This window comes from Salvelinus alpinus, chromosome 22 (assembly GCF_045679555.1).
Source record: "Salvelinus alpinus chromosome 22, SLU_Salpinus.1, whole genome shotgun sequence".
In the NCBI taxonomy this organism is placed as follows: domain Eukaryota; kingdom Metazoa; phylum Chordata; class Actinopteri; order Salmoniformes; family Salmonidae; genus Salvelinus; species Salvelinus alpinus.
Genome location: NC_092107.1, coordinates 25,485,669 through 25,507,702, shown reverse-complemented (window position 1 = coordinate 25,507,702; position 22,034 = coordinate 25,485,669). Strand labels below are relative to the sequence as shown.

The following is a 22,034-nucleotide window of genomic DNA, read 5'->3' as shown; positions in this document are numbered from 1 at the left end:
CTCCATGAAATTACATGTCTAAATGCAGTCTTATTTCACTCCTGCAATTGCATCACTGACTTCTTGTGGAGGTGGCAATTTGGCCCCAAGGCTGAACCATGGTAGATAAGCATCCTGTCATGTATGTACGTATTATACGGTAGACATGGTCCATCATTGTCTTTACCATGTATGTTCACCCTTTGGATAGATATTAATGTCATCCAGTTGAATATATCAGGTTTGTAGCATAGAAATAAACATTTTCAATCAGAGCACGTGCCAGTGGGATGTACACTCCGAAGGTTTCTCCAGTGGTTGATGGGAATTCCTCAGTGTGGTTGTTTAAACATCTGACATTTGATTGTAAGGGAACCAAGATCTCCTCCTGGGACTAACCTTTGATCCCTAATTTGTACCAACTAATTTCCTCTCTAGATGGTCATCCGAGAAATGATTGTGGGTTTGGTTATCAATGAACAAACAAGCAACCAATTTCAGTCCATCAGATCCACTGACAGAACAAATAGTTAGTGTTAGCTAATCGTACCCCTGATCACCTGATTACCATATTGATGATGCCTTCAAAGGGAAACCGGGTCATTTTTTCCCCCCTCAGAGGACATTCAGATCTGAAGCCCTCACTTCCTGAATGCAATGTTGTCTCAGCTGTGATATTGACTGGTACTGAGGCAATCTTTTGCTCGACTGCTGAAATGTGGGACACCACACTGTCGGTTATATGAATTTAAAAAAAAAGTGTATTTAAAATAAAAATACATATTTTGATAGAGCTCATTATCTTCTCCAAAGGCATTTTCGGCGTCAGAAGCAGCGGGAGTGGAGGAGAGGGAGTGGGATCTTCAGAGCCGCTGTGAGATGCGATGGGCTTGATACTCTGGATATCCATCTCTTATTAATTATTCCTGCAGGCATGTCGTTATCCCCACCGTCCTCCCTCTATAAAGTACTCTCCATATGGCTCCTTAGGCAGAGGGCATTATTTTGTGTCTCAACAGGCGGTCATGGTGAGAGGGTTTGCAGAGCGTGAGAAATGTGCTGACGCTTCAACTCCATGAAACGGTGAAGAGGAAACGGAGGGGGGCTATGTAAAAAACGAACTGCCGCCCCCTTGATTCATTTTATTACGACCTGCGCTCCTTCCCAAGCTCATAATTATTTAAGTTAATTTAAGTAATTAAACACCTCCTGAGACTAAAGGAGGGCTCTCAGACGTAAGTGATGTGGGGCTGGAGCGCTTGTCGCCTAGCCGCAGTTGGTGGCAAGGTGCTGATGCCAAGCGCTTCTACTCAGCACTCCAGTAGCCTAGTACTATGGCAACAGGCAGGGTGGAACCCTTCTGCCTACACAATAGTTCTGTGCATTCAGAGTCCCAGTCTGGAAACAGCCACAGCATATCAGGGTGGCAGCATGCAGCAGTGATATTCAGATAACAAATATGGTGCAATATGAAATAAATAAATAAATTGATTGAAGACTTGCCTCAGTATCTTCCTCCATCCATCCTTGGAGGCCTTGAAATGGGCTGATACAATGTCACAAGAACTAACTGTGTGTGTGGTGTGTTTCTGTGTGTCCTGTTCACTCAATCAAATATGTAAGAAAAGCTACAGTATACCAGTGGTGGAAAAAGTACCCAATTGTCATAGTTGAGTAAAAGTAAAGATACTTAAAAGAAAATGAATCAAGTAAAAGTTAAAGTCACCCAGTAAAATACTACTTGAGTAAAAGTCTAAAAGTATTTGGTTTTAAATATACAGTACCCGTCAAAAGTTTGGACACGCCAACTCATTCAAAGGTTTTTCTTTATTTTTACTATTTTCTACCGTGTAGAAAAATAGTGAAGACATCAAAACTATGAAATAACACATATGGAATCATAAACTAACCAAAAAAGTGTTAAACAAATCAAAATATATTTTAGATTTTAGATTCTTCAAAGTAGCCACCCTTTGCCACAGCTTTGCACACTGCCAGTATCTCAACCAGCTTCACCTGGAATGCGGTTAGAACCAAAAATCTCAAATTTGGACTCATCAGACCAAAGGACAGATTTCCACCGGTCTAATGTCCATTGCTCGTGTTTCTTGGCCCAAGCAAGTCTCTTCTTATTATTGGTGTCCTTTAGTAGTGGTTTCTTTGCAGCAATTCAACCATGAAGGCCTGATTCACACAGTCTCCTCTGAACAGTTGATGTTGAGATGTGTCTGTTACTTGAACTCTGTGAAGCATTTATGTGGGCTGCAATTTCTGAGGTGCAGTTAACTCTAACGAACATATCCTCTGCAGCAGAGGTAACTCTGGGTCTTCCTTTCCTGTGGCGGTCCTCATGAGAGCCAGTTTCATCATAGCGCTTGATGGTTTTTACGACTGCACTTGATTAAACTTTAAAATTTCTTGAAATGTTCCAGATTGACTGACCTTCATGTCTTCAAGTAATGATGGACTGTCGCTTCTCTTTGCTTATTTGAGCTGTTCTTGCCATCATATGGACTTAGTCTTTTACAAAATAGGGCTATCATCTGTATACCACCCCTACCTTGTCACAACACAACTGATTGGCTCAAACGTATTAAGAAGGAAAGAAATTCCGCAAATTTACTTTTAAAAAGGCACACATGTTAATTGAAATGCATTCCAGGTGGCTATCTCATGAAGCCGGTTGAGAGAATGCCAAGAGTATGCAAAGCAAAGGGTGGCTACTTTGAAGAATTTCAAATATAAAAAATATTGGTTTAACACTTTTTTGGTTACTACATGATTCCATATGTGTTATTCACTATTATTCAACGATGTAGAAAATAGTAAAAATAAAGAAAAACCCTTGAATGAGTAGGTGTGTCCAAACGTTTGACGTTTGACTGGTAATGTACTTAAGTATCAAAAGTAAAAGTATAAATAATTTCAAAGTCCTTATATTAAGCAAACCAGATGGCATTTTTTATTATTTATTCACGGATAGCCAGAGGCACATTCCAACACTCATTTACAAACAAAGCATGTGTGTTTAGGGAGTCCGCCAGATCAGAGACAGTAGGGATGACCATGGATGTTCTCTTGATAAGCGCATAAATTGGACCATTTACTTTTGGGTGTTAGGGAAAATGTATGGAGTAAAAAAGACATAATTTTCTTTAGGAATGTAGTGAAGTACAAAAAAAGTTGTCAAAACTATAAACAGTAAAGTACAGATACTCCAAAAACCTACTTAAGTAGTACTTTGAAGTATTTTTACTTAAGTAATTTACGCCACTGCAGTACGCACAGCACTTATATCCATATGTACACAAAATCACCCTCCATGAATACAGTATATTAGGGAATAATTACTGACATTTGCATGAAATGGACAAAAAGTGCAAGGCTCTGCCACTGAATTAAGTGTGATTGATCCACACCCTCTCAGTGCTACCTAAAACCATTCAAAACCATCTTAGACTAGACTGGCCAGTCAGAGTGCAAGAAGTGTAAAATAAGGGGGAGCTGGCATGGTGGGATAAGCACTGAGTAGCACTTATAAAGGTACAGGCCATTAAACCAGAGCTGAGCGCATTGAACAGGAAGCCGATTGATGACATCATGCGCCGCTGGAGAGTGATGGCTTAATTAAAGTTTAATCCGACAAATATTCATGTCCATTTAATGATCACAAATCACTTCATTCCACATGAATGATGAATGTTAATAAACCAAAGGATGGATAAATTGAGGCAGAGGCAAGGGCCAAGGGATGTGACCAGCCACCAGTGTATCGGCACATCAACAGTCACTTCTTCCCAGGGGTTAAAGGAGAGGGGACTAATGTAGACGAACAAAACCCATACGTGACGTCACCACAGGCAGGTGGCCTAGTTCTTGGTTTGGCCTGGTCATCGCGTCTCACTTCTTTAAATGCTCATTCACTCTCATCTCGCACCGCAGTGATATTCCCCTTTGGTCTTGTTCTTCACTTCAATCAAAAATAATGCAGGTTCCAAGATATGGGGGCAGAGACCGAAACCAAAGTGGCCAATGTTAATCATGCTAATTGTGTAACATTTTGACATTTCATTTCTCTGGCAAGAAGTGCAATGCCAACATTTCAATCTGTCTCCTTAATTATTATAAACATTTAAACTGGCATAGTGCTTGTTATATGCTGTGTTTACTAGATTAAGATGAGGGATACAGCTAGGGCCAACATGTCAATTTATCTTACCATAGCGAGACAAGACATGAGGTATATACTATAGCTGTGGGTGTTTACTAAGTGAATGCATATTGCTTGCAGCAAGTACTGTGTAAATCCAGATTATTATTTACATAGTTAAATATGCCATGAGGTCATTCTGATAATAATTAGTTGAACAGTTTACAATTTACCAAGCTAGTTGCATTTTTTCAACGTTGACACAATGTTGCTGTTCCAATATATTCAATCCCTATCTGCACTCCATCATTGGTCAGTACCACTATCTAACGCTGTGTTATGTACGAATGAGATTGTCTATGAAATAGAATCCAGGAACACCCAGTAAAGCTAGACTAAAAAGTGCATATTTCTATTTCCATTAAGATTGTTTTCTATTTCTCTTTTTTGCTTTTACAAAAGCTCAATAGTAGGCTATGCCCTTGTTACCGCAAGCAAATCAAACCAGTGTGTTCTTCATGAGCATGCAGTCTATCATCGGAACAACACTGCCATCTGCTGCCACTCTGGAGAGAAACCAATGGGTTAACTCCCTGCCACGACAAAATAATGCTATGCCACGACAAAATAATGCTATGCCACTTGAATAGAGAGCAATCCCAATTGGTATTTCATATTATGAATCCGAAATATGACAAGATTTAGATTTCATCCAAAATTCCATGGAAAAACTACTAAACAGATGTATTCGTGAAATAAAAAAGGGTCAGCAGAACCTTTGTTTTCTTTCAGCATCTCTTCGTTTTTTTTCTTACTCAAAGCGACTAGATCAGCCTGTCTGCTAGTTGTTCCCCACTTTACTCCAATTTCCGCCTATTTTCTGGTTCTGTGGAACTGCTGTTCGTTAGTGCTCTCCTGAATTCCATTCAATGCTACAAAAAGGGAAAAGGCATCAGGGAGATATATGGGCTAATAGCTACTGGGTCCAAAAATAGATTCATGTGCCTTAGTCATCAGAGTGCATTGCTGCACAAGTGTGGTTTTATGGTATAGATTTTTTATCTCTGCCAACTGACAAAGATTTGATGCATTTTAAATCATAAATATTTAATGTGAAAGTGCTGATACATCAAGTGTTAATTAACTACCCTATACTGTACACGACACGTGATGCCCATAACAAACTGGCCTGTAAAAAAAATTATGATTTTAGTATTAAACTATATATTTTACTGCCACATTATGAATGACAGCTATAAATGAATGCTCTAGTAGGGATCCTGTAAATAAGAACAGCCTTCAAAAGAGTCCCATTGATATTCTACTCTTATCTTTCCAGTGTGGTCCTTATACCCAGCCACAATCACAATCTCTATGGGATTTCTCCAGGCATGGGGGAAATCATTAGACTTTTAATGAAACTAATTAATATAGCAGCCACTCACAGTTCAAGTGCCATCCTATTAGGGAGGAAGTCAAGCTTTTCACATGGCTCATTTGACCTCGACACTATAATGATGCTGCCATCACCACAAGGCCAGGGGCATACATCGCAGTGTACTTGAGTCAGTGATCCGATCACATCCACTGGACTGGGGAATGTACATGTCCAGGAAATTCTCATCAGCATGCACATCGACTTCCAAGGGGATGAGGAGACCTGTGGACAGAGTGGGAGGAGGGCACACTATTACAGCATGTCTGAATCATCAGCCTCTCTACTCTATAGAGGTGTTAGTAAGGATAGGCAATTGCTGCAGGAAATGTCAGCAATCTACAGATGAAGTTAGGCAATGTGGTCCCATGGCAATTCGCATTCATCAGCATGTAAATCTGTGACACTCCATTTAGTATGATATGTTGCACAATGTCATATGAATTAGAGGACGTATATTGCTCAGTCCCTTCCTGTACTCCCTGTTCACTCATGACTGCACGGCCAGGCACAACTCCAACACCATCATTAAGTTTGCCGATACCAACGCCTAGACAGCCTATAGGGAAGAGGTCAGAGACATGGCCGTGTGGTGCCAGGACAACAACCTCTCCCTCAACGTGATCAAGACAAAGGAGATGATTGTGGACTACTGTAAAAAGAGAACGACCCATTTCTCATCGACGGGGCTGTAGTGGAGCAGGTTGAGAGCTTCAAGTTCCTTAGTCACCAACTAACATGGTCTAAGCACACCAAGACAGTCATGAAGAGGGCACAACAAAACATATTCCCCCTTAGGAGACTGAAAAGATTTGGCATTGGTCCTCAGATCCTCAAAAGGTTCTACAGCTGCACCATCGAGAGCATCCTGACTGGTTGCATCACTGCCTGGTATGGCAACTGCTCGGCCTCCGACCGCAAGACACTACAAAGGTGATGTACTGGGACCAAGCTTCCTGCCATCCAGGACCTCTATACCAGGCGGTGTCAGAGGAAGGCCCAAAATGCGTCAAAGACTCCAGCAACACTAGTCATAGGCTGTTCTCTCTGCTACCGCACAGCAAGCGGTACTGGAGCACCAAGTCAAAGTCCAAGAGGCTTCTAAACAACTTCTACCCCCAAGCCATAAGTCTCCTGAACATATAATCGAATGGCTACCCAGACTATTTGCATTGCCCCCCCCCCCCCCCCCCCGCCCCCATCTTTTTTACACTGCTGCTACTCTCTGTTGTTATCATCTATGCATAGTCACTTTAATAACTCTACCTACAGTTGAAGTCGGACGTTTACATACACTTATGTTGGAGTCATTAAAACTTGTTTTTCAACCACTCCACAAATTTCTTCTTAACAAACAATAGTCTACTTTGTGCATGACACAAGTAATTTTTCCAACAGTTGTTTACAAATAGATTATTTCACTTCTAATTCACTGTATCACAATGTATCACAATTCCAGTGGGTCAGAAGTGTACATACACTAACTTGACTGTGCTTTTAAACAGCTTGGAAAATTCCAGAAAATGATGTCATGGCTTTAGAAGTTCTGACATCCTTTGAGTCAATTGGAGATGTGCCTGTGGATGTATTTCAAGGCCTACCTTCAAAATCAGTGACTCTTTGCTTGACATCATGGGAAAATCAAAAGAAATCAGCCAAGACCTCAGAAAAAAAATTGTAGACCTCCACAAGTATGGTTCATCATTGGCAGCAATTTCCAAAAGCCTGTAGGTACCACGTTCATCTGTACAAACAATAGTAAGTAAGTATAAACACCATGGGACCACGCAGCCGTCATACCACTCAGGAAGGAGACGTGTTCTGTCTCCTAGAGATGAACGTACGTTCGTGCGAAAAGTGCAAATAAATCCCAGAACAACAGCAAAGGACCTTGTGAAGATGCTGGAAGAAACAGGTACACAAGTATCTATATCCACAGTAAAACGAGTCCTATATCAACATAACCTGAAAGGCCGCTCAGCAAGGAAGAAGCCACTGCTCCAAAACCGCCATAAAAAAGTCAGACTACGGTTTGCAACTGCACATGGGAACAAAGATCGTACTTTTTGGAGAAATGTCCTCTGGTCTGATGAAACAAAAATAAAACTGTTTGACCATCGTTACGTTTGGAGGAAAAAGGGGGAAGCTTGCAAGCCAAAGAACACCAACCCAACCGTGAAGCACGGGGGTGGCAGTATCATGTTGTGGGGGTGCTTTGCAGCAGGAGGGACTGGTGAACTTCACAAAATAGATGGCATCATGAGGTAGGAAAATTATGTGGATATATTGAAGCAACGTCTCAAGACATCAGTCAGGAAGTTAAAGCTTGGTCGCAAATGGGTCTTCCAAATGGACAATGACCCCAAGCATACTTTCAAAGTTGTGGCAAAATGGTTTAAGGACAACAAAGTCAAGGTATTGGAGTGGCCATCACAAACCTTGACCTCAACCCTATAGAAAATTTGTGGGCAGAATTGAAAAATCTGGTGCGAGCAAGGAGGCATACAAACCTGACTCAGTTCTGTCAAGAGGGATTGGCCAAAATTCACACAACTTATTGTGGGAAGCTTGTGGAAGGCGACCCGAAACGTTTGACCCACGTTAAACAATTTAAAGGCAATGCTACCAAATACTAATTGAGTGTACATAAACTTCTGACCCACTGGGAATGTGATGAAAGAAATAAAAGCTGAAAAAAATCATTCTCTCTACTATTATTCTGACATTTCACATTCTTAAAATAAAGTGGTGATCCTAATTGACCTAAGACAGATAATTTTTACTAGGATTAAATGTCAGGAATAGTGAAAAACTAAGTTTAAATGTATTTGGCTAAGGTGTATGTAAACTTCCGACTTCAACTGTACATCTACATATTACTTCAACTAAGACGTGCCCCCGCACATTGTCTCTGTGCCGGTACCCCCCTGTATATAGTCTCGCTATTGTTATTTTACTGCTGCTCTTTAATTACTTGTTACTTTTATTTCTTATTCTTATCTGTATTTTTTAAAACTGCATTGTTGGTTAGGGGCTCGTAAGTAAGCATTTCACTGTATTCGGTGCAAGTGACTAATACAATTTGATATTATCATAAGTCTTAACTGATCGTACAATAACATACGAATTGGATGCTGTTAATGTTTCATACATCTTGGAGGATGTATAGTATTATATGTCTTTCTCTGAGACCAGGTTGCTTGTTGCATCACAACAAAGGAGAATTAGGGGTAGAATTTAAGTTGATGGTTAGGTGAACTAACAACAAAGGTTTGGATAATTTATGTGAAAGATTAGGGGATCTAAAACAAATTTGGTTAGGTGAATTACGTAGCAGGTTAGGTGAATTGGGTTACATTTAGAATAAGGGTTAGGAGAAGGGTTAGCTAAAATGTTACAGTTGTATTCACTGTGTATTAATTTCTCATGTCACTATTAAAAAATAATATATATACTGTACGTATATCTTTATCTTATCTCTGCATTGTTGGAAAAGGACCCATACATAAGCATTTCACTGTTAGGCTACCTTTATTTTTACGCCAAATGTGATTTGATTCCCCGACACGACTAGAAAACAAAACCTTTAGATTGCTAGAAGGTCCCGGATTACGCCCACCCATCCTCCCTGACCAACTTCCCTACTTTCCTTTCTTTATAGACCATTAGTAGGTGTCTTAAGTCTTGGAGCTGTTAAGCTGTCTTAAAGTATATTTCATATGACTCTGAGGCCAGGATGAGTTATCACCAGTGTATTGGTTTCACACCTTGCCCACCGGCACATCGGACAGCTGGGGACAGTCAATAAAATCAATCAATCAATCAAATGTATTTATAAAGCCCTTTTTACATCAGCAGATGTCACAAAGTGCTTATACATAAACCCAGCCTAAAACCCCAAAGAGCAAGCAATGCAGATGTAGAAGCACGGTGAAAGGGAAAAACCTAGAGAGGAACCAGGCTCTGAGAGGTGGCCAGTCCTCTTCTGGTTGTGCCGGTGGAGATGCTAAGAGTACATGGCCATTAAGGCTAGATCGTTCTTCAAGATGTTCAAACGTTCATAGATGACCAAAGGGGTCAAATAATAATCACAGTGGTTATAGAGGGTGCAACAGGTCAGCACCTAAGGAGTAAATGTCAGTTGGCTTTTCATAGCCAAGCATTTAGAGGACGAGACAGCAGGTGCGAGAGAGAGAGAGAGATCCAGGGAGGCTCAGGAATCCTTGCATGATGTTCAGCGTGTTGTAACATTCAGTAAATACAAACTTGACAGGAAGCTAATGGGGGTGAGGCTCATGTGTACTCAACTAATGACATGTTGTTATTTGCAGTGGTGTAAAGTACTTTACTATTTATATTTTTGACTACTTTTATTTCACTACATTCCTAAAGAAAAGTGTGTACCATACATTGTCCTGACACCCAAAAGTACTAATTTAATTTTCAATGCTTGGCAGGACAGGAAAATGGTCTAATGCACACACTTATCAAGAGAATACCCCTGGTCATCCCTACTGTCTCTGATCTGGCGAACTCACTAAACACATGCTTTGTTTTTAAATCATGTCTGACTGTTGGAGAGTGCCCCTGCCTATCTGTAAATTAAAAGAAAAAAAGTAAATGGTGCTATCTGGTTTGCTTAATATAAGGAATTTGAAATGATTTATACTTTTACTTTTGATAATTAAGTATATTTTAACAATTACATTTACTTTTTATACTTAAGTATATGTAAAACCAAATATTTTTTTACTTTTACTCAAGTAGGATTTTACTGGGTGACTTTCACTTCAGTTATTTTCAATCTTTACTTTTATGACAATTAGGTCATTTTTCCACCACTGGTTTATTTGATGGCATTCCTTTTTCTTTTTTTTTACCGGAGCTCAAGGGCATATGTCGCAAAACATGATAGTTATTGCAACTCGAGTTGACGAATGATGGCAGTTTTACTTTACGCTCGTACCACGGATCAACTGTATAAAAATCGCGCATTGTAATTTGTTTACATCCTGATAAAGTGCATTAGATATAATTAAAGCGAGATGGGAGTAGCGGATGAAGCAGACCGGACTCTCTTTGTTGGAAATTTGGATCCAAAAGTGACGGAAGAACTTTTATTCGAGCTCTTTTTACAGGTGCAGTAGCTTTGAACTATATTGATACGATATAGCTAATGTTAGCTAGCTAAATGAATTGCGATAATTTCTCAGTAACTTATTCGACAAATAATGATGTGGAAGCTTCTGACCCGTGTAATTATCTAGCTATCCAGATCAATATAGTTCATTCAGCCTTAGCTAACGACGTTAGCTAGCTATATTAGCGAACACATATCTAGCTCTGGTCCATTGTACGACAACTATAAGTTGCCTCTGATCTTTCGCCTTTCATAGATCCCCAGCGCGCAGGGTTTCGTTTCTCCAAAACACGAAATAAAACACTTGAGCAAGCCCCGGATGCACATGCAGATCCAATGCATCCGCGTGGACCAGAGCTAGCACACCGCGAGCACAGTGGCTAACTTTTATTTTACAGTTGTGTTCTCCATCGTCTGTTTTGTGTTCTCTGTGACGTAGGCAGGACCTATGTTCAAAGTGAAAATTCCAAAAGACAATGATGGAAAACAGAAAGCGTTTGGATTTGTCTGTTTCAAGCATGAGGTCTCTGTACCCTATGGCATGAACCTGCTCAATGGGGCAACTCTATTCGGAAGAACTCTCAAAGTACAGTTCAGAGCAGGTACACTAATTTAAACCCCATACTACTCATAGAAATTGATTTGCTAATGTTTTACTTGGGTCTGTCTGAAATTGAAATGTAATTATTTGGATAAATATTTACAGGAAGCAGTCACATTAACAGCCCAGGGAACTCCCAGAATCAAAGCCCTGTGAATACTCCCAATCCACATGGGGCTGGGGGCAGGTATGTTGTAACATAATGCAAAATCCTCCAACAACGTTAGTATGCATATGTAGGGTATGTATTGTGCATCAATGGCCTCTATTTGTCTGTGATATGGAATGACATGTTTCTTGTGCAGATATGACAAGAGCCCAGACCAGGGGTCCATCCAGAGGACCTTCTCCTCTCCTGATAGTCTGCAAAGACAGGCAATGGTGAGCATACCTTCAACCACACTGACATTACTCATGTCAAGCCATTCAATTACGCACTATCATCTCCAGTAGTGACACTTATGTCACATTGTTGCGCCGTGAACCTGCAAGTAACCATTTCATTGTGTATCCTGAGCATATGACAAACTGTACTACATAGTGGCCTGTATCATGATCATTTAACCAGTTGACATGGATCAGTAAAAGTGATTTCAACAGATGAACAACATGTGGCAGATGCAGCAGCTCCTGGGCGTGAATGGAGGCTTCCCAGCCGGCGGCATCGGGCTTCTAGGACAGCCACCAACACAGCAGCTACAGAGTGGTGGTGGTGGGTCCTGGCAACAGGACAACTCCTCACCTCGAGGCAACAGGGAGGGGTACCAGCAGGACAGCGGCAGGGACCAGCGCTACCCAGGAGGCTCTGAAACCGGCTCCAACCGGCACCACCGCAGCCAGCGAGATGACCAGCGAGGTGAACACTATCACCATGATGACAGGAGCGGGAGCAGCGGAGGCGGCCGTAACAGAGATGACAGGTGGAGGGATGGCTCCAGAGATGGTCGCTGGAGACGATACTGATGCACTATGGACATTTTTAAGGACTATTGTGAATATTTTTCACTTTAAAGAACCTATATTTTATAATTTTACAGGATGCCACACTCATTGTGTAAATCCTGATCATATTGAGAGAGAAAAAAAACAATTACAAGCTCAGGAGATGCATTGTTTTTAAACAATCTATTAGTCATATGTTTAGGATGACTTTATTTTTTAAATACACAACTGTGTCCAAGTAAAAACAAGACGTAGCTTTTTTATTTTTTACGCATGAGGTTTTCCAATTGTTTTACTATGACAAATTGAAAAAAAATGTATTGGGAGATTTAATAGATTTTCATACCATCCCCTGGAGAATTGTTAAATCTATCAAAACTGATTATTATACCCCTTAGAAGGAGCGGTTGTCCGTTTTTAGTTTTTGTTTGAAAAGCTGAGCCGTTTGTCAAGAACTGGTATTTCATTTCTACAAGGTATGATGCCGAACTGTTTGTGGTAAATTGCTCAGGTATTTAAAAACAATTTGGTACTATTTCAGCTATGTAATCTAATTCCACCCGCAGCACTCTATAGGCTGAAATTTACTGTGACATTTGTTTTTTACGGTACAACTTTAAATTGCAAATGTGATTTTTGGATTAGTCTATTTTAAATTTGAGAACTTTACAATTGTAAGATACCCAAAAGATTCCATGTACATGTGAAACTAGATGTTTTCATGAAATATTGGCATAAAAATAATTTGTCTACACTTTATTTATTTTGGTCTTCTGTTTACAGGAAAAGCATTACTCTGAAAACATCCATTGAAATGTTGCTACAACTGGTACTTTTTACAGACGTGCCTGAGATCACAGCTGTGAACTATGCAGTTAATCACGCACACATGCCTGACTCGTCTGTCTTTCGTGGACCATGTGTTAACAATATGCTTACGCAGTGGGTTAGAAAGTAATCTGCAGGTTGTGCCACACACCCTCTTATTGACGCAGGAAGATGACCAAGCCAACTGTAGTCTACTCTATTTAGCATGCACATTCAGGTGAAGGTTTATATCTTTGGCACCTAACTGTTTACATAGTCAAGTTACACAAAATGTGACAAATATTCTCTTTACATTCTATGCAATCTAACTTGTCAAGATGGTGGAACAATCATCATTGCTGACATGTAGCATTGAAGTGGCACCTTTTCATCACTTGATCAACAACATTTGGTGTTATTTCTGACTTATGGTAGGCTGTAGCTTTAATGCCTGGTCACCTTTGGATATTATTATTTTTTATTCAGCCATGGAATTAGTCCTACTTTGGTCATTGTTTTAGCCCAGGATTGAAACCTCATGTTACAGTTAGTGGCCCTGCTCTATGTGATGCCCTTTGAAAAGGTTGAGGTCATAATATACCCTTCCAACAGTGCTTAGGCTGCTAACAACTGCTCCCATTGTGCATCAACATGTACATCCCCAATAATGCTCTGGGTCCAAAGGTGGAGGTGCATTTGCTCCCACTACACTAAACCCTTTGTCTTGCTTAATCTGGCAAGTGTCAGATTCCGCTCCGATGCTTGGAAGTGGCTCTAATGAAGAGTATCCTCAGTTCCCTGTCACAGGCAGTACGGGAAAGGCTGTAATTACCCTTGCTGGCTGGGGCCTAACTGTTTTAATTGATTGATCTGCTTGGCGTCTCTAGCACTAGAGCAGACGGAATAGAGGCACAGTCAGTGGCCGCTCCTGTGTGGATTTATAGACAAATGCGTCATGCCCATAGGGGGCACAGGGGTACGTACTGCCTCAGATTTGTCCTGTTTAACAACAAAACATTTATATTTTTGTTGTTTCTTTATAATACTACTGCCACCTAGCAATTTTATGAAGTTGACTTTAGCCCAGATATGTTCCCAACTAGATACCAATAATCCATTTCAGGCTATCAATCAAGTTAGAATGGCTATTGTCAAACTATCTGGCAAGGTTGGTAGACATTAGAAAAACAGCCAAATACTAAATGTACTTAAGACTCACATTCCTTTCAATCTTTTAGCGGAGAAGCATATCTTGTCTCTTATTTAAAAAAATAACCAGTCAAGAGGATATAGGCTGCTCAAGAGGTATGCTTAGATATGCAGAAAAAAATGCACATATATTTTACATGAACTTAATGATTATGGCTCTAGATTGCAGGAAAAAGCTGTTTCAAGTGTTTGAAAAATGCTAAATTCTAAAAATGTACAGATGGTGTCGGACCAGACAGTCCAGCCATCCTCACACACTTTGTGCCCCGCTCAGATTTTTTGGGGTACATGATGCGCCTTTATATAGAAGCACACCCCTTTCCCTTCCCTCCCTGCAGCCCAGGAGCCTGCTTCCATCAACTCAAATCCTTGCACTCAGGTTGCAGGGTTCATTGGTGCCAAAGTATCCAAACCCCATTGACCCCCCCCCCCCCCCCCCACCATCCAGACTCCCAACTTTAAAGACAGCAGCAGCCTCTCACAGTTCTCATCTTTTCCCTTTGATCAATCCATCAAACCCAAAAGAGCCCAATCTTTCCCATGCAGAGCTCCATGTTTTCTTCCCCATAATCCTTCACACTTTGAACGTGGCGGCTGTAATCTACATAGGGTCTGCAATGAGCAGTAGCGGTGCATGGGTAAAATCACTGGGGAAGCCAACTCCACCCCACAAAAAAGTAATATTACAACCTATGTATTGTGATAATTGCATTGTTTGCTCTATAACCTGTTAATTCCTTGTGACCGTGATAGACAGTGCATTCGGAAAGTATTCAGATCCCTTAACTTTTTCCACATTTTGTTACTTTACAGCCTTATTGTAAAATGGATTCAATTATTTTGTTTTTTTATTCACACAATAAAAAATTGGAGTCCACCTGTGATAAATTCAATTGATTGGACATGATTTGGAAAGGCACACACCTGTCTCTATCAGGTCCCACAGTTGACAGTGTATGTCAGAGCAAAAACAAAGCCGTGAGTTCGAAGGAATTTTCCGTAGAGCCCAGAGACAGGATTGTGTCGAGGCACAGATCTGGGGAAGGGTACCAAAACATTTCTGCAGCATTGAAGGTCCCCAAGAACACAGTGGCCTCCATCATTCTTAAATGGAAGAAGTTTGGAACCACCAAGACTCTTCCTAGAGTTGGCTGCCCGGCCAAACTGAGCAATCGTGGAGAAGGGCCTTGGTCAGAGAGGTGACCAAGAACCCGATGGTCACACTGACAGAGTTCCTCTGTGGAGATGGGATAACCTTCCAGAAGGACAACCATCTCTGCAGCACTCCGCCAATCAGGCCTTTAAAAAAATGTATTTCACCTTTATTTAACCAGGTAGGCAAGTTGAGAACAAGTTCTCACTTAGAACTGCAACCTGGCCAAGATAAAGCAAAGCAGTGCGACACAAACAACACAGAATTACACATGGAATAAACAAACATACACTCAATAACACAATAGAAAAAGTCTATATACAGTGTGTGCAAATGAGGTAAGGGAGGTAAGGCAATAAATAGGCCATAGTGGCGAAATAATTACAATTTAGCAATTAAACACTGGAGTGATAGATGTGCAGAAGATAAATGTGCAAGTCGAGATACTGGGGTGCAAAGGAGCAAAAAAATTAAATAAACAAATAACAGTATGGGGATGAGGTAGTTGGATGGGCTAATTACAGAGGGGCTATGTACAGGTGCAATGATCTGTGAGCTGCTCTGACAGCTGGTGCTTAACGTTAGTGAGGGAGATATGAGTCTCCAGCTTCAGTGATATTTGCAATTCGTTCCAGTCATTGGCAGCAGAGAACTGAAAGGAAAGGCGGCTAAAGGAAGAATTTGCTTTGCGGGTGACCAGTGAAATATACCTGCTGGAGCGCGTGCTACGGGTGGGTGCTGCTATGGTGACCAGTGAGCTGAGATAAGGTGGGGCTTTACCTAGCAAAAACGTATAGATGACCTGGAGCCAGTGGGTTTGGTGACGAATATAAAGCGAGGGCCAGCCAACGAGAGCATACAGGTCGCAGTGGTGGGTAGTATATGGGGTTTGGTGACAAAACGGATGGAACTGTGATAGACTGCATCCAATTTGCTGAGTAGAGTGTTGGAGGCTATTTTGTAAATTACATCACCGATGTCAAGGACTGGTAGGATGGTCAGTTTTACGAGGGTATGTTTGGCAGCATGAGTGAAGGAGGCTTTGTTGCGAAATAGGAAGCCAATTATAGATTTAATTTTAGATTGGAGACGCTTAATGTGAGTCTGGAAGGAGAGTTTACAGTCTAACCAGACACCTAGGTATTTGTAGTTGTCCACATATTCTAAGTCAGAACCGTCCAGAGTAGTGATGCTGGACGGGCGGGCAGTGATCGGTTGAAGAGCATCCATTTAGTTTTACTTGCAGCAGTTGGAGGCCACAGAAGGAGAGTTGTATGGCATTGAAGCTCGTCTGGAGGTAAGTTAACACAGTGTCCAAAGAAGGGCCAGAAGTATACAGAATGGTGTCGTCTGCGTAGAGGTGGATCAGAAAATCACCAACAGCAAGAGCGACATCATTGATGTATACAGAGAAGAGAGTCGGCCCGAGAATTGAACCCTGTGTCTCCCCATAGAGACTGCCAGAGGTCCGGACAACAGGCCCTCCCTTTTGACACACTGAACTCTGTCTGAGAAGTAGTTGGTGAACCAGGCTCGCCAGTCATTTGAGAAACCAAGGCTGTTGAGTCTGCCAATAAGAATGTGGTGATTGACAGAGTCGAAAGCCTTGGCCAGGTCAATGAATACAGCTGCACAGTATTGCCTCTTATCGATGGCGGTTATGATATTGTTTAGGACCTTGAGCGTGGCTGAGGTGCACCCATGACCAGCTCGGAAACCAGATTGCATAGCGGAGAAGGTACGGTGGGATTCGAAATGGTCGGTGATCTGTGTTAACTTGGCTTTCGAAAACCTTAGAAAGGCAGGGTAGGATAAATATAGGTCTGTAGCAGTTTGGGTCTAGATTGTCTCCCCCTTTGAAGAGGGGGATGACCGCATCAGCTTTCCATTCTTTGGAGATCTCAGACGATACGAAAGAGACGTTGAACAGGCTAGTAATAGGGGTTGCAACAATTTTGGCAGATCATTTTAGAAAGAGAGGGTCCAGATTGTCTAGCCCGGCTGATTTGTAGGGGTCCAGATTTTGCAGATCTCTCAGAACATCAGCTATCTGGATTTGGGTGAAGGAGAAATGGGGGATGCTTGGGCAAGTTGCTGTGGGGGGTGCAGGGCTGTTGACCGGGGTAGCGGTAGCCAGGTGGAAAGCATGGCCAGCCGTAGAAAAATGCTTATTGAAATTCTCAAATATCGTGGATTTATCGGTGGTGACAGTGTTTCCTAGCCTCAGTGCAGTGGGCAGCTGGGAGGAGGTGCTCTTATTCTTCATGGACTTTACAGTGTCCCAGAACTTTTTTGGAGTTTGTGCTACAGGATGCAAATTTCTGTTTGAAAAACATAGCCTTTGCTTTCCTAACTGCCTGTGTAAATTGGTTCCTAACTTCCCTGAAAAGTTGCAGCTTTCATAACTGCCTGTGTATATTGGTTCCTAACTTACCTGAAAAGTTGCATATCGCGGGGGCTATTCGATGCTAATGCAGTACGCCACAGGATGTTTTTGTGCTGGTCAAGGGCAGTCAGGTCTGGAGTGAACCAAGGGCAATATCTGTTCCTGTTTCAATTTTTTTATATGGGTCATGCTTATTTAACATGGTGAGGAAAGCACTTTTAAAGAATAACCAGGCATCCTCTACTGATGGGATGAGGTCAATATCCTTCCAGGATACCCGGGCTAGGTCGATTAGAAAGGCCTGCTCGCTGAAGTCTTTAAGGGAGCGTTTGACAGTGATGAGGGGCGGTCGTTTGACCGCAGACCCATTACGGACGCAGGCAATGAGGCAGTGATCGCTGAGATCATGGTTGAAGACAGCAGAGGTGTATTTGGAGGGAAGGTTGGTTAGGATGATATGAGGGTGCCCCATATTTACAGATTTGGGGTTGTACCTGGTAGGTTCGTTAATAATTTGTGTGAGATTGAGGGCATCAAGCTTAGATTGTAGGATGGCCGGGGTGTCCCAGTTTAGGTTACCTAACAGCACAAGCTCTGAAGATACATGGGGGGCAATCAATTCACATATGGTGTCCAGGGCACAGCTGGGGGCAGAAGGTGGTCTATAGCAAGCGGCAACGGTGAGCGACTTGTTTCTAGAAAGGTGGATTTTTAAAAGTAGAAGCTCTAATTGTTTGGGCACAGACCTGGATAGTAAGACAGAACTCTGCCTTTATGGTAGAGTGGCCAGACGGTAGCCACTCCTCAGTAAAAGGCACATGACAGCCCGCTTGGAGTTTGCCAAAAGGCACCTAAAGGACTCTCAGACCATGAGAAACAAGATTCTCTGGTCTGATGAAACCAAGATTAAACTCTTTGTCCTGAATGCCAAGCGTCATGTCTGGAGGAAACCTGGCACCATCCCTATGGTGAAGCATGGTGGTGGCATCATCATGCTGCGGGGATGTTTTTCAGCAGGCAGGGACTGGGAGATTAGTCAGGATCGAAGCAAAGATAAACGGAGCAAAGTACAGAGAGATCCTTGATGAAAACATGCTCCAGAGGACTCAGGACCTCAAACTGGGGCGAAGGTTCACCTTCCAACAGGACATCAACCCTAAGCACACAGCCAAGACAACGCAGGAATAGCTTCGGGACAAGTCTCTGAATGTCCTTGAGTGGCCCAGCCAGAGCTCAGACTTGAACCCGATTGAACATCTCTAGAGAGACCTGAAAATAGCTGTGCAGCGACGCTCCCCATCCAACCTGACTGAACTTGAGAGGATCTGCAGAGAAGAATGGGAGAAACTCCCCAAATACAGATGTGCCAAGCTTGTAGCGTCATACTCAATAAGACTTGAGGCTGTAATCTCTGGCAAAGGTGCTTCAACAAAGTATTGAGTAAAGGGTCTGAATTCTTATTTAAATGTGATATTTCAGTTGTTTTTCTCCATATAAATGTGCAAACATTTCTAAACCCTATTTTTGCTTTGTCGTTATGGGGTATTGTGTGTAGATTGATGAGGAAAACAAACAATTGAATCAATTTTAGAATATGGCTGTAATGTTACAAAATGTGGAAAAAGTCAAGGGGTCTGAATACTTTCCGCATGCACTGTATAGGCCTAAAGGTAGAGACAATAAGACACAGTGGCAGAATAAATGCAACCACACCTTTGTTTTATCACAAAACCGGATAACAACCTCTGTCCAGTGAAGTCCACAAAGCATATTGTATGTACAGTAACATACAGTTACATGAACTACAGCATGATCTACAGCATGGTCAAGCAAGCGGGCCACTAAACAACTATTGATTTAAAACCACAGAGAGTAATGCCAAATCGCAAAGAAAACAGGAGCTGCCTCCACTATTCCAGCAACATTTCAACTTCAACATCATCAAATCACCTCTGCTTAGTGTTACGACCCTCCCACTATGTCTGCCGTATTCTTTCTCTCTGCTCTTGTTTTCCTTAGTAGGATGACGGTGGGCGGAGCTGTGAGGGTCGTCAGCGAAATGGGACACACGTGGAGAGACTCTCCACGCAGACACTGTTTTTTGCTGGTGTGGCATTTTGGGACTTCTTTGTGTTCGTTTATTTTGGCACCTCTCAACACCACTCATTATCACAATGTATGCACGCATCCACTCACTTACACACACCATTGTTATTTGTATATAGGTTACTTTATTTATTACATGTATTTTTGTTATTTATGTATCTCCGTGTTGTCTCTCTCTTTGTTATGGCCTACGAGCCGGTTCGTAACATTAGTCGAATACAGTGACAAAAGATGAAAAACACAATTAGGCCAAGCAACATAAGCTAAATATGATGTGGCTGTCCATGGCTCTGATTTCTGTGTGTGCGCGTTCGTGCAAGTAGAAAAGATGTTGACTCACCCTACGCCGATGTCATCCTCCTCTCTTTAATGTTGACCAAACGGTCATAGAGTACACACTTTTATTTTTTATTGGCCTAGGCTACCTTGCTAAAATGTTTGCTCGCTATCCTAACTTCCAATCATGGGCAACGTTAGCTAGTTAACATTAGCTTTCTACATCTAGTTACATATTGCACGTCCATCCTCTCAGGCCAGGGGTACAACAATATAGTCAAAATCCTTATCTCCATCCATGTCTAATTTAGGAAAGGGACAATTTTAGCTGGCTAGCTAGCCATTGGAGAAACAACACAACAAGATGTAACAATTCAAGCTTCTTTGTCAACGTGTGCTCTAAATGGGATTTGATAGGAGTGAAGCGAAATCCAAAACTGGTTTCCTTGACACATTTTTTGGTACCCCACTGCCATTCACAGCACAGCTCGCTCAGTTTAGCTCAACCCTCATTGGCAAATGTTTATACTTTTTTTGTCAAGAGAGGCCAGATGCTCTCTGGCTTCCCTTTCCTTCAATGCCACGGGCGGAAACAATGTCATACTCGTTTGGACCAGACCGCATCAGATAGATGGGCTACACGTAGAGAGACAGCGGGGCGCTGTTTCCCTCGCTCGGATGCTTTTTCCTGTGAGATACATTCAGCCTCTTGGGAATTGAAGGAACATTATGAAACACAGAGACAAAAGATAAACTATTATTCATGTATTTTTTCTTAGTCCAATTTTTGGGGGAAGCATGGCTTACCTTGGCATCCCTGAATACACGCCACTGGCAGGGAGTTATATTTACCCCCATGGCTTGGGAAAATGATAATAATTTCTGTTCATGCCACCATTTCAAAGTGTAAACTTGACACTATCGTCTGATGTTAGCGCTGCTGTGGTCTTTCTTCTGCTTAAACACACAGAATAAAATGAGCCATCTGAAATGTACATAATGTCCTTTGAACTGCACATCGAGTTGGTTATCTGAGCCGTTTCAGGAAAGCAATCGGGTGATATATGAGCCTACATTTTCATTATAGCCTATCTGTAACTTTTAATTAAATATGTTGTATTACAATCTCAGTTTATGATACTTCAGCAGGAATACATTTTAAACGTTCCACTGAGAGCAAAGGTGGAGCGCTGTTGAAGTTTCCTCGTCCAACCATATCGAAGCCCCTGAAGGCATATTGGAAAACATACGGAAAATATGCAGCCTGCCAGCTAAGGAATCACACTTGAGTGAGTGATTACTAATATCCCTCGCATCTGTAACTAGTAATGAAAGTAGGTTATAATGGACTTTTGGGCGTAGATAGTAATTAACTCACTTTATGAGTAAGATAATCGGTTATTCTATTGGACATTTTAGCATCGGTTGGAGTATTGTTATCAGTCACCTATAAAATTATTTCTGACATGCCTAAACTGTTGCAGGGTCATATAAGACTCACCAACAAAATACAATGTATTTCTCTAAGCCTACTGATTTATCAGTGTTCTTGTATACTTTGCCCAATTTTCTGTAATTACTTTCGATGGCCCTGCAGTTGATATATAGCCTGCAACTGTTTATTTCCTGGTGAAATCAATTAAATAATCTAGATGAGTTTAGTTCAATTACATTTTCAAGACCCAAAAGTTCAAATGTGAAAGACAGTAGGCCTATATCTTGGCAGTTACCCACAAACACAAACGAATCAGTAATTGCCTCTCTGTGTTAGTCCTCTCTGTGTTTCATTTAAAAATATATAGGTATTCGCGTTTAGGCAGTTATCCTATAGCCAATAGGTATGCGACAAC

General features: G+C 41.6%; 1 protein-coding gene across 1 annotated transcript; it reads left to right on the top strand.

Moving 5' to 3' along the window:
- The first annotated feature begins 10,486 nt into the window (after positions 1-10,486).
- On the top strand, positions 10,487-13,001 carry LOC139549308 (RNA-binding protein 7-like). Its single transcript, XM_071359623.1, has 5 exons — positions 10,487-10,702; positions 11,144-11,306; positions 11,411-11,492; positions 11,611-11,686; positions 11,906-13,001. The coding sequence occupies exons 1-5, from the start codon at positions 10,610-10,612 to the stop codon at positions 12,266-12,268; spliced, it is 777 nt and encodes a 258-aa protein (XP_071215724.1). The 5' UTR covers positions 10,487-10,609; the 3' UTR covers positions 12,269-13,001.
- Positions 13,002-22,034: the final 9,033 nt, after the last annotated feature.